At 35.3% G+C, this 13982-nt stretch overlaps 3 protein-coding genes across 3 annotated transcripts in view; 1 reads left to right on the top strand and 2 right to left on the bottom strand.

Moving 5' to 3' along the window:
- Positions 1-13982, bottom strand: part of LOC125825643 (germin-like protein subfamily 1 member 7) — a 318424-nt gene that overhangs the window by 289391 nt on the left and 15051 nt on the right. The window lies entirely within an intron of this gene.
- Positions 353-4326, bottom strand: LOC125825637 (plastid-lipid-associated protein 6, chloroplastic). The gene is made up of 4 exons (XM_049504962.1): positions 4019-4326; positions 1537-1773; positions 854-980; positions 353-729 (listed from the first exon to the last, which is right to left on the bottom strand). The coding sequence occupies exons 1-4, from the start codon at positions 4265-4267 to the stop codon at positions 515-517; spliced, it is 828 nt and encodes a 275-aa protein (XP_049360919.1). The 5' UTR covers positions 4268-4326; the 3' UTR covers positions 353-514.
- LOC125825607 (KIN14B-interacting protein At4g14310) lies at positions 6104-10738 on the top strand. The gene is made up of 3 exons (XM_049504932.1): positions 6104-7864; positions 8386-8999; positions 10030-10738. Exons 1-3 carry the CDS (start codon positions 6140-6142, stop codon positions 10562-10564), a joined length of 2874 nt encoding a protein of 957 aa, XP_049360889.1. The 5' UTR covers positions 6104-6139; the 3' UTR covers positions 10565-10738.

Raw genomic sequence — 13982 nt, 5'->3', positions numbered from 1 at the left:
TTTGATCTATTGGTTGACTTTGTGTGAGTCTCATAGGTGGACATGTCGAATTGAAATTAGATCTCAAGTTGACATCACAATACACGAGTTTGCCATAATAATAAATATAGTCAATGGTGACTTTGACTAGCAAGCATCACAACTAGTATATCTCATGTCTCTTTTGGACAGGATTGTTGCAGTTTTAGTCAACTCCAAGCTCTTGAGTAATTCTATAAGTTTTTTCTTAGTTGTTCCTATAACAACAATATCCAATGTAATCCCACGAGCAAGTCTGTGGAGGGTGGTGTGTACACCGACCTTACCTTACCTCATATGTATTCTTGAAATCTCACTGCATAACTCCATCACATGTCAAATTTACTGTATACAGATTTGAATTTGCAGTAGCATTACAAATTTGCTTGCTGTGACCAGCAGAATAATGTTGAGCATATCTACACATTTGATATGTTGTTACATGAAATTGTAGCAACAAAATATTGTAGGAAGACTATATTCATTGCAGCACAACTTATGAGATAACGAAAACTCTAAGCTCTCCTCTGTCTCCTCTTGTTACACGTGTATCAGAATCAATGTAGGTAACTTCAAACTCACCACTTCCTGTATTTGATGGTGGCCTGAACTGATCTGGTATGCGAGGCACCTCTAATGGTGGCAGCTGTGATAAATTTCCGGTTGTCTTCACTGTAGTTTTCTCGAATGCAATCTTAATCGTAGATGATCCTATTTGCGGAAATGTATAAACATGACATGAGATACGAAAACTTTAGAACTTTTGTACTGCAAAAACAGAAGCAATAATACCAAAATTCTTGGTCCAAAAGATGTGAGAATACACAGAACCAACCTATAAGTTCAAATTTGTGGGCTAATGTGGCAGTTGCTTCAACAGGTGGGAAGGGCCACGGAGCACCTAATTCAAGCTCCACTATGTTGTCAAAATCCTTGCTTAGTACATCAATTCTTTGAAATACCTGATCAAAACAAATCAGTCGGTTATGCTACCGTGTATCAATATATATAAGCTTGACAAATAGCAGTGAATTATAACGCTCTACATTGTTCTGCAGCAAGCTAAAAGAACTGGACATATTGATCCTTCTAACTGCAAGGCAAACCATGGAGAAATGTTCGACAACAAATCCAGGATAGGACTCTAAGAATGCAACTTCTTAACCTGGATATAATCAAGGGCTGATTTACGTTGAAGGTAGCAGCTACGGGTGCAACCACACACAGGGAGAGAGTTGAAAATTCTTTTAAAGTATATATTTATACCAACTCTGACCTCATCCCAATGACGTAGTGGGTGCAACAGTACTCCAAAATCACTTAAATCCTAGATCCCCTCTGAATATAATGACAAACTGTCTTTGTTCTCTTCATAACATGTCTATAGTAATCATAATAGAAGTCTGACCAACCACTCTGTGTTCTCTTTAATTCATGGTTAACCACTGTATGCATGTTCGTAACTGGAGATGGGAAAAGGCCAGCTCTTACAGAATTAAATGAGTCCTTTTAGCTTACCTGACCAAGAGTGATGGGAAGAAGTCTTCCAGTGGGGGGGCCAGGACGACTTCCACCAAGAGTACGAGATGAGAATGCACTGCTGTATATCAATTTCCACCTCCCTTGAAGCTTATCAAGATCAGCTGCGAGATCTACAGCTCCTGCACAAGATTCCAGCTCCTTGGCAGCCTCATCCGCCTTCTTTAGATCATCTTCACTTGCAGCAAGACCTCTGTTTAGCCCAGAAACAGCACTCTGCAAGTGATCAACACATTTGTCAAGAGGAACCTTCTGACTTGCTATAACCAATATAATATATAATAAAGGAGTACCCATGTCTCTATTGCTTTAATGGCAGATGATTGATAAGGATATGCCATTGTATGAAGGAATAAATAATACAAAGATTAAATTCCATGGAAAAGAGAAAAAGACTTAAAACATTAAGAGGAGATGGGGAAATATCCGCAACCTTTTCCAATGACAATTATACTTAACGATGATTAAATACTAATGGTTCAGCCAAATATTGGACCTAGCCAAGGAAGTGCTACGTCGTGGAGATAGGCATAAACTCATGGTGACAGCAACATCAGTTGCATACATCTTTGACTCCAGATCAACAACCATTCTATTGCACTTAAATGTGCTAAACAATAGGATTCTAAGCATGTAAAGAAAGTTGATTGGCAATTGAAGCAGGACAGTAGTATTTTCTCGTAAGAATATACATCTTTTATTTGTCCTTAGACATTGCCATTCCAAAGGTGATTCTGTAGTCAGGGCGAATCCAAGAACTGAATATTGTAGGACAAAATACATTCCAACATTGGAAGCAATATCTGATCTTCATTAGTCTCTCAGTCAATCAGCCTCAAAGTCTGACCAGATCCTTCAATGGTACAGAATGCTGGGACAAGTAGTAATTTCTTTTGCCACAAGGGTGTCTAAGAGAATTTGAATGGAGAAACATGATCAGTGAGGATTCATTGACCATTAAAGAAGCCAAAGTTGATTACGAAAAGGTTACAGAAGGGAGTTAGACTATATTACAAAACCCCCCTTGTACTCAAATACCAAATTCTGAATCACAAACTAAATTTCAAGTTTCAATATTTATGTAGCAATTTAGAAGACAGGAGCAGGGGTAGATTTTGCCTTAATCTGTCATTTAGCGCATCGCATCACACTTAATCCCTCAGTGACTCGAGTTGTTTAGGTGGTAACAAACAAGTTGAGTACCACTTGAATAACAATGTACTTGCAGGATAGAAAGCCCAAAAGAGAAACCAGAAATAAAGCCAAGAATCAATTCAATCCAACTACTCCAACAACAAACTAGTTGAGTCAGCTTTGTACCCATTCCCGTCTAATCAAGTTTCGAGAGGATTCATCTTAATTCGACTATTTCTATGTTGACTTTCAACCTACCACAATCTTACTCAACTCTAGTTTGGAGTTGGTTATGTATTAACAAGATCACATAGACAGAGTTTAAGCAAGGAAATTAATGTTTACACGAAAAGGGAAAATGATATTGACTAAAAGGGGACCAATAGAGCAAATATATTTAAGTCTAGGCTAGCCTATGTACCACAAGATAGTGGAATTTCCACAAGACAATTACCAATAATCAAGACAAAGAATCCAAGACACATCCATCAAAGGCAACATAAATAACTGCATAGGGAAGTTAAAACAAGAAGATTAGTTCAAGATAAAAGAGCAAAAGATTAGAGCTTTAAGTACTAATAACTTGAGTTTCAGACACCCAAAAAACTCAACTTTAGCTTCTTTACTACCAGATGGCTCAATGGAAGTGACTAAAAGGAAAAGGATACTGAAATAGACTACAAGGGGATCCATAGAGCAAATAGATTAAAGTCTAGGCTAGCCTATGTAGCACAAGATAGTGGAATTTCCATAAGTCAATTACCAACAATCAAGATGAAGAATCCAAGACAACTGCATCGGGAAGTAAGAACAAATAGATTAAGTACCAATAACGGGGTCACAAAGATTAGAGCTTTAAGTACCAATAACTTGAGTTTCAGACTCCCAATAAGCTCAACTTTAGCTTCTTTACTACCAGGTGGCTAAATGGAAATGACTAAAAGATAGTGAAATTTCCATAAGACAAATACCAACAATCAAAATAAAGAATCCAAGACACCCATCAAAGGCAACATACATAACTCCAAAGGTAAGTAAGAACAAACAGATTAATTCAAAAAAATAGCAAAAGGGGGTCAAAAAGATTAGATTTTTAAGTACCAATAACTTGAGTTTCAGACACCCAATAAGCTCAACTTAAGCTTCTTTACTACCTATGTACCACAAGATGGTGAAATTTCCATGACACAATAACCAACATTCAAGATAAAAGAATCCAAAACACACCCATCAAAGACAACATAAGCAACTGCATAGGGAAGCAACAGCAAACAGATAAATTCAAGAAATAACAAAAGGGGGTCAAAAAGATTAGATTTTTAAGTACCAATAACTTGAGTTTGAGAGACCCAATAAGCTCAGCTTTAGCTTCTTTACTACCAGGTAGAGTAAAAGTGACTTCATCAATACCCGACTGACAAATTAAGGCTCTCTTACTATCATAGCTCCTTTCCTCTAATAATCTTTGAGTACTTCTCTTGCTTCTTCCTGGGAGATGACAGGGGAAAGATTGGCAAGAATTTGATAAAGAATGATTGTGAGAAAGGGGAAGTCTAGAATGAAGTAGAGAAGCCATGGTTGAGCTTGAGTTTCAGAAAAAGGATCGATCTTTTGTGGAGTTTGATTGGTGGTAGTAGTAGTCTATAATTTTCTAGTTTTGTGTTGAATCAAAAAGCTAAGGGACCCATTTCCTTTTCTTTTTTTCTTGATTTCGTTCGGTGTTTCATATCCATATTAAAGTCTATTAAATTCAAATTGTGAAATCTCTTTAACAAAGACTATTACATATTTAGGAACTCGAATTAAAACTTTAAATTAAAAATGAAAGACTACGTACTTAAAAACTCAAATCGAAACTTCTAATTAATGTGAGAGGAACCGAAACCTAATGGTGCCACTGCCTTAGTAGGTAGCAATGTGGGACACTATGAGACGTGGCGATGCTGGCAATGGCACATTTATAAATCATATTCCCTCGTGCACACATGAGTCGTAATATACGTAGGACATAAATTACTATATTAGGTAAGATATATGTATTTATTTATTTAATTTTGTAATATAAATTATAATGTTTACTTGTGCATATTTAAAATAAAAAAAATAAACATCAGCTAAAACTAAATTAAAATACATATTTATGTACGAATTGTATATTCAAATTCTTTTTACTTTGTTCTAAGGGCCCGTTTGGCCATGCGATATGATATCATGATATGGTATCATGATATGGAATCATGAGATGAAATTGAAGGTTTGTTTGGACATGCGATATGAAATTTTTGTGTTGTATATTTTTTCATAAACATAAAAAGCCCATATGTTATAAAACTATTAAAATAACCCCAATTGTTTATTCAATCTTATCACGTAAAGAAAAAATTATAAAATCACATAATAAATTATTACAAAATTATTTGTTCTCCACTTAAGTAATTGTTTCATCTAACTTTAATTTAATAAAAAAAAATTGAACATAAATTGTAGTGTACTAGTCTTTAATATAATCCTCCCACATAGTACGGACAATTTCCTCACGTTGAACTTGCATTTCTCGATCATGTGACCGAGAAGATGAACCAACATTGTTACTTTGAGGTGTGAGTTAAAGTGACTATATGTTGGTGAGAATAATAAATTTTATGTCGGTGAGAATAATAAATTTTAAAAAGTAATGATGTGATTATAAATTTTATTTACATATGAAACAAATGGTTAGTAGATATAAATGTGGGGTTGTTTTAACAAAATATAAACTCATGGATCAATTGTTATATTAAAATATCTCAAATCATGATATGAAATCACATGGTGATTCCATATCATGGTTTTTGGAGAATATGATATCACCTCTCATGATATGAAATCATGAGATGAAATCAACGTAAAATCGCATGTCCAAACGCTGATTTCATCTCACGATATCATATCGTGATATGATATCGCATGGCCAAATGCCTACTAAGTATCATAAAAATTAACTCTAGCTTGATTTCATGAAACTCTCATAAAAAAATGACATATGACAATCATTTCAGAAATCCGACTTATACATCACATTCCAAAACACAACTTATAAATCATATTTCAACAACAACAATTCATTAGCTGAGATCTAGAAAGAGTAGAAATGTAGAATATACGTAAATCTTACTCCTACCTCGACAATTAAACGCGACTACACATATTCCTTTCTTCAGCTTTGTTTGGCTTCTACGATAAATAACAAAAGTTACTGTATCTAATTTCAAGAAAACAAAACTCCAAATTATACCCAAACGCTCAAATTTGAATTTTGGAATCTCAAATTATTTTGAAAAATATTCCAAAAGCATATCATTTTCCCGCTCATTCTTTCAACTCTAATCTTTTCAATTCAACCAAGTACCTCAAAAACCTTTTCAGTTTTCACTTTTTTTTTCTCCAAAAACCTTAAAAAAATACTAAAATGTCGACGGCAGCACCAGTTCGCCGGCTAAAGGACCGTGGCGGCGCCGGAGCCAAGATCAACGCGCCGCCATCCACCACCACTGCCGCCGCTAGACCTTCCAAATCCCTAACCCCACTTTCCAACAAATCGTCTGCTGTTAATTCCAGCGGCGGGGAGAGTCTCAGGCGGTCCATAGGAAAAGAAAATCCCAGACCCACATCGCGTGTTCGGGCTGCAACGGCGTCGACTAATCAGAAACCGGCGCTTCGTGCCATGCCGAGAATTGACAAGGCGGCATCGGGGACGGCAACGGTAACCGGAGCTGAAGGCGGAGAGGCACGTGCCGAGCCACGTGCTAGGTGGTCAACGTCTGTGCCTAGAGGTAGGAGTTCTAGTCCATCTGAGTTTTCTAAGACCTTGTCGGATATTCGGAAAACATCTAGGGTCTCTAGGGTTTCAGGGAATTCTCGAGGTGTGAACGAAAAATTGACTGAAAATGGGAATAGGGTTTTGACGGAAATGGAGAAAAGTCGTGAACTTTTGGGGAAATTTGATGTAAAATCTGAGAAAATTAAGATATCTGAAGGAAAAAATTCTAAATTTTGTGATAGAGAAGAGCTTATCTCAAGCTCAAGTTCAGTAAAGTTGAAATCTTTGGTTGATAAAAGTGGGAATATTGTTGAGTCTAATGTGAAAGATCCGAGATTGCTGACCAAATCGAATAGTTTTTCTGGAGTGTCGAAAGAGAAATGTGAAAATGAACAAGGGAAGGTTGGTTTGAGTGTGAATAAGTACCCAAGTAAGCTGCATGAGAAGCTTGCATTCTTGGAAGGGAAAGTGAAGAGGATTGCAACTGATATTAAGAGGACTAAGGAGATGTTGGATATGAATAATCCTGATTCTTCAAAGTTGATAATTTCAGATATCCAAGAGAAGATATCCGGGATTGAGAAGGCGATGGGTAATGTAGTTGATGGTGATGGAAAAATAGGTTTGGCGAGTAGCATTAAAAATGAGAGTTTGAATGCTGATGAGAAGATATGTGGGATTGAGAAGGCGATGTGTAATATTGTGGATGGGGATAGAGAAATTGGTTTGCTGAGTAGCATTAGAAGTGAGGACATGAATATTGATGAGAAGGAAACAAAACCTGAGGATAATGGGAAAATCTCTGTGAAGGGATTAAATGTAGAGGAATTAGAGGCGAGGTTGTTCCCTCATCATAAATTGCTAAGAGACAGGACATCCCTGAAGACACTAATGGGCTGTACCAAAAATGAGGAACTTGAATCTGCTGAATCAACTATTGAAGTGAAGCCTGAGAAGAATTATGTTAGTCCTATTGATGAGAATCCTATTGCTGTGGAGTTCTTGGCTTCTCTTAGTAAGGAGCAGTCTAAAGTTACTACTAGTTGTGAGGATGCTTGTTTACAGATTTCCAATGTTCAAGATGTGGATGATGCAGTAAGTTCACAAAACCAAATTTCTTCTTCGAAACTGTTCAAAGGAAAAGAAATTGTTGATCATCTCCTGGCAAGTGATGAGAGGCTTGAAAGTTTTGATGCTCAAGAGAATAAACAAGAAATGTTGATGGAGGAAGAGACAGAAGATAGTTCTATATGTGAGCTCAATGAGATTGGCCGTAAGACATCTACTGGAGGGTGGTTTGTCTCTGAGGGAGAATCTGTTCTCCTTACACATGATGACAGTTCTTGCTCCTTCTATGATATTGTGCATTGTGAGGTATTATCTGCTTAGCTTCTCATCCCTCTAAATATTAAGATGTCAAATGAACCCAAGCATGACTTTTGTCTCCTATTTATTTGTGCTTCAGTTATTGCATTATTTGTTGTTGTTACTGTTCTTTCTTGTGTATGTTGTGTACTGTTTTCCATCTCTCACTGTTTCATTATATGTTGTGTACTGTTTTCCATCTCACACTGTTTCATTGTATGTTGTGTACTGTTTTCCATCTCACACTGTTTCATTGTTGTTACTGCTTCATTTATGTATTTCCTTTTTCAAACTGCCTCCAAGTGCTTTTTTTTTTAAACCGAGGGACTGTTGGGAACCTCCTCTATATCTTTACAAGGTAGGGGTATGTTGTTGTTGTCTCCTGTTATGGCATGAGTCTTAATATGTGACTTTAATGATGGTCTGGTCTGTTAAGCTTTGGATGAAGTTTGGAAGGCTATGGTATCCAATATTTAAGCTAATTCATCAGCTTCTAAGAATAGTTTCCTTAACATTTGTTATCATTTCAGGAGAAAGCTGAGTACAAACCCCCTTCTGGAGTCTCGTCAAATATGTGGAGAGATTGTTGGATAATTCGTGCTCCTGGTGTAGATGGTTCCTCAGGGAGATATGTGGTGGCAGCATCTGCAGGAAATTCCATGGATTCAGGTTTTTGTTCCTGGGACTTCTACATGAAAGATGTACGAGCCTTTCATGTCGATGATGGATTTAGTAATACAAGAGCAGCCCTTGCTCCATTACCTAATAATCCAATGTATAGGAGAAATACTCTATCATCAATTATGGCGCCTCAAAATCAGCAATGGTGGTACAAACCTTGTGGACCACTCATCGTATCAGGTGCTAGTTGCCAAAGGATGGTCAGAACTTATGATATCCGTGATGGAGAGCAGGTCCTGAAATGGGATTTACAGAGACCAATGTTGTCTATGGATTACTCAAGTCCTTTGCAATGGAGAAGCAGAGGAAAAATAGTGATAGCTGAGACAGAGGGTCTTTCTTTATGGGATGTCAATTCTATAAGTCCTCAAGCACTGCTTTCTGTATCATCCTCTAGTCGGCAAATTTCTGCTTTCCATGTAAATAACACAGATGCTGAGCTGGGTGGAGGAGTTCGACAGAGGTAAAACTGATCTAGCTCACCTAATATCCTTGCAATAAATTGGAATATGACAAAATTACTTTCCCTCTCATGCCTCTAATTAGTTTCTTCCATACCTTGGATATGTTTCTTGTTGAGCATATGCTTTTCTATACTGAACCTATCGCAATCAAGTTTCTCTTGAAGCTTTGCACTATTACATCAAAACTTGAGGAGATTGAAAATAATTTATTGTATTGCTTATTGGTGATTAAATATGGTTGGGAGCTGTAAAAAAAAGATAAAAGATTTGTATGTTGATGTTGGTAACACTTGATATTTTCCAAAACCAAGTTAACATTTGTTTCTTTATATGGTAAATGAATCATAAGCTCTATGAAGATTCAAGGGAAAAGGTATAGCAAAACAGGTTTTTAGACCCTAGGTTTGGGTAGAAAGCTATTAGGTGTCTAGTGTCTACTATATCTTATCATCCATATTAGTTTCATCCAAGAAGTTCAATTCTAGCCTTGTAATTTGGAGCAGTTTTCTGCAGTGGTAATATGAAGATTCTTTTATACCAAGCAGGGCTCTGTAGTCACTAGTTTACATGATTGGCTCAAAGAGTTTTCTGTATGCTGTTTTGCTCAATATCAACAACATACCTAGTGTAATCCCGTAAGTGGGGTCTGGGAGGGTAGAGTATATGTAGACCTTACCGGCTTACCCCTACCTTGGGAGGTAGAGAGGTTGTTTCCAATAGACCCTCAGCTCAAGGAAACAAGTTAAACCATGTTGGAAAAAAAGAAGTAATAGAAGTGAAGAAGTCATGGCAAAATACTATAGAGAGCATGTCAAAGCATTATGAAAAAGAGGAACGTAACTACAACAAAATAATACCATGCAAGAACACATGTAATAACAAACATCAAAGGACAAGAAACTTCCATAGAAATACTACGACTACTTGTATGGAAATATAGTATGGTTAACAAAGTTCTCATTTTAGTTCAATTTATAGCAGAACCTTTTCATCTCTATCAAAAGTTTAAACCTTCATATTTCAATGCAGGGCTAGTTCCTCTGAAGTAGAAGGAAATGATGGTGTGTTTTGCACCTCTGATTCTATCAACGTTTTAGATTTCCGTCACCCCTCTGGTATAGGTCTTAAAATACCCAAGATTGGTGCAAATGTTCAGTCAGTTTTCGCCCGTGGCGATTCTTTATATCTTGGCTGCACTACTGTGAAATCCGCGGTGAAAAGGCAGGTCTCTTCCCAAATCCAACAGTTCTCATTACGCAAGCAGAAGCTTTGCAACACCTATGTATTGCCAGAATCAAATGCTCACTCCCACTACACAGCTTTAACACAAGTTTGGGGAAACTCAAACGTTGTTATGGGAGTTTGTGGATTGGGCCTATTTGTTTTCGACTCAAATAAGGACGATGCATTGCAGTCGTTAAATGCTTTGGATCAAAACAATGGACAGAATTTGAGAGAAGCAATTGGACCAGATGATTTGTATTCACCTTCTTTTGATTATTTATCATCTAGAGTTCTTCTCATATCGAGAGATCGGCCAGCTATGTGGAGGTATATGTTCTAAGTTTTATTTATCTTAGGTATAGTTTGTTAAGGTATTTTGTAACTTATTATGCTTGATGATGCCTTTCTTGTTTGAGGTTTTTGGTGTTTTCTGTACTATAATCCATTTTTCAGTGTGGAGGAACTATATAAGATTTCCCCTTATAGCAATGATGAAGAATTGCTAATTTATGAAGTAGTTTATATCATTCTTTTTGTTTCCTGCTCGGTGTCTAGTACCTGAGCCTGACTATATTTGAATTTACGTTGGAAAGACCCACACTGAGGGGTAAAGTGTTTCCTAACAAAGGTGATTACATAGCCAAGAGGACTCGAATTGGAGACCTTTGGTTAAGGATGAATGAGTACTTATTACTCCACCACAACAATTGTTTACCAGTTTCAAAAAAAAAAACTCTTGTTGGTAGTTTTATATCATTTAACTTCTTATTGATAGCACAGTTAGGTGTTGGCACTCAATTAGTATCACTTTGCTCCTCAACTCACTTTGATTGCACAACTAAACTCTTTCAATTCTTGTTTTTGATTAAAAAAAAAGAATGAGGTAAGAATTGTCCTAAATTATATAAGATCATATATAATTTTAACTATGTTTTTAAAACCTTATTAATTTGTTTGATTTTTCGGTGCAGATATGACTCTTATACTATTAACTTGATCCAGTTTGAATTTTCGATTTTATGTCCACCCCAATTTTTTTTTTTCCATGCTGGACCTCCTCATTATGCAATATTTGAATAGGTAAGATGTCATGATAAAATATTTTTTAAGATGACTTAAATGGATTTTAGTTCATATCTTCTAGATTATCCTATAAGTTTTGTTTATTTGTCACGTATAAACTTGTAGAAAGTTCTCTAACAAATAAATCTTCCCAAGTAGGTCACACGTTAAACAAAAACAAATAAAATGTAGCAATTAACTGTTTATTTTCTCTGTTTGTCAACGAGAATTTTTTAAGATAGGGGTTTTTCATATATAAAGTAATGTAAAGGATATGGTGTAGTGAATGGGGTTGATCTTTTCTTAAAGTCTCGAGTTCGAGCTTGTAGGAAGTGGTTTCCTCCGAATGGGGTGTTCAAGTCCGGGTATAGAAAAATCTTTGGTAGGGAGTTTTTTTTTTCTGCATGGGGTCCTACGTAACGCGAATCTGAAATAGTTAAACTTCAATACGGATCTCAAACATATAGGATGCAGAAAAATCAAAAAAGAAAAAGTAACACATACTTTATCCAGTTGGATTTTGAAAATATGATCAATATTTGTAAGTTCTTAAAAATTGATATGCACCAAATACAATTTTAAAAATTCAAATTTTCAAACGGGAGCATATTTTTATTTGTTTGGAAGCAATTGAAGTTAATAATACTTTATATTCTGTTAGTTAGTAATATTTTTACTTTTTGTTGCATAAAATTCCTTCTATTTTGTTCTTTCGTAGGGGGTGGCTTTGCTTATTACCCAAAGGGCAAGAATGTGGGTGCATCAATATTCTGTATATACTCCCTCCGTTTTATTTATGTGACGTTATTTGACTAATTACGCAATTTTAAAAAGTAAAAAAAGAAAGCACCTAAAGATGTGCCTGATGGTTAATAATATGAATTGAGTAAAAATCAAGAGATTTTAGCAGAAAAACAAAAATAAGTAATTTCTTTTCATTTGTACAGAAGGAAACTTTGTGACATAGAATGGGATGTAAAATAATTATGTTACAACCTTTCATTTTTAGTTTGTTTCAAAAGTAATGATAACTTGGAGACAATTAACTTAACTTTCCATTTTATCCTAAGTGATTTTTCTTTAAATTTTGAGAAAAATATTAAAAACACTCCTGAACTTGGCGCAAATTATTAGTTTTGTTCTTGAACTATTGACAGTCTTAAAAACACTCTTCTACTTGACTAACTATACTAAGATACACCCCCGATACACCCTTGATCTGCCACATGACATAACAAGTGGTCTCAAACTCTTGTAGGAGCGTGAAACTCTTAATAAAACGTCAAGAAAAGTGTTGAAAACACCCCTTAATTTGGTGAGAATTAAGGGGTGTATTTCACTCATGTTGTTGGGGTATATTTAAGTTCAGTTTGTAAAGTAAAGGGGTGTCTTTAAGGCTGTCAATAGTTCGAGGATGAAACTAATAGTTCGCATCAAGATTAAGAGTGTTTTCAATACATCTCTTTTAAATTTTTCATGGTAAAAAAATTCAAAATTTTTCATTTACTTTTTAAATTTTTTCACATAAATTAAAACAGAAGAAATACCCGCTTAGCAAACTAGCAACTTGGTAAACTAGTAGACTTAGTTGTACCATCTTTCTAAAAAATAATATTATATATATATACTGATGTGCATTATATGATAGGTTTAATTTTGGACCATTAAACAGCAATTTACAAGTTGAACTGTTTGACTTAATACCATTTCTTAATTATAATTACATTACAATAATATATATGTTGTTAACATCATTGATCAGGCGCCCAAGTTAAAATATATGTAAAATAAAATAACAATAATTAATCACTGGTAGACTCAGCTACTGTTAATTTAAATTAGGATAATAATTAATCAATTGGATACAACTTTAGTGACCATTTAATTTGACTTCAGTACTCTAATCTAACAGCTAGCGCTGATTTACACAACAAATGCGGCCTATGATACAAACACAATAATAATACATTTATTGTTTCGCAAGTGCGGTCTGATGAGAATAAATTATACACAGACTTTATTTCTATTCTTATGGAGTAGAGACTGTTTTTGATAGACTGTCAAGAAAATCTTTATACAAAATATGTTTTGAATTGAAATGCAAGATGAAAAAGTTATGATAAAAACATTGAAGAAAAAAACTTTCGATAAAAAACAGTAAAAGTAATCAAAGCCAAAAAATAGAGAGTAGAAATAAAATTAAAGAATTAGATAATACTAGCATAATGGGGTTGTTTGGTGTGAGGGATAAGAATAAATAGTCCTGGGATTAAATTTTGGTTTCTTATTTGGTTGCATGTTTAGGACAACTGATCCTACAATTTAAACCATAGTGATGGGATAAGTTATCACAGGATAACTAATCTCAGGATAATTTATCCTAGGATAACTAGTTCCCAACCAAACGATCCCTAATAGTACTACTGGTAAGGAAATAAATAGGTGCTCAAGACTAGAACCCGTTTCATTATGTCTAATAACTTCTCCTAATTTTTCCTCGATTTATATCTTTCTTTGGACCTATCACCGTCAACCTCTCGCATATCCTAAATCACTAAAGCATCCTTCACATGTCCAAATTACCACGGCCTCACTTCTCGTATCTTGTCCATATAAAGACTATTCTTATATCTTTTTTTGTATATATATCTTCGTCCCTAATCTTATTTCTCTAATATATATAAATTAATATGTCC

The sequence above is a fragment of the Solanum verrucosum genome, unplaced genomic scaffold (genome assembly GCF_900185275.1).
Source record: "Solanum verrucosum unplaced genomic scaffold, falcon-dt-bn FXZP01000298.1, whole genome shotgun sequence".
Lineage (NCBI taxonomy): Eukaryota > Viridiplantae > Streptophyta > Magnoliopsida > Solanales > Solanaceae > Solanum > Solanum verrucosum.
The sequence above is the reverse complement of the archived record's forward strand: the minus strand, read 5'-3'. Positions and strand labels throughout refer to the sequence as shown.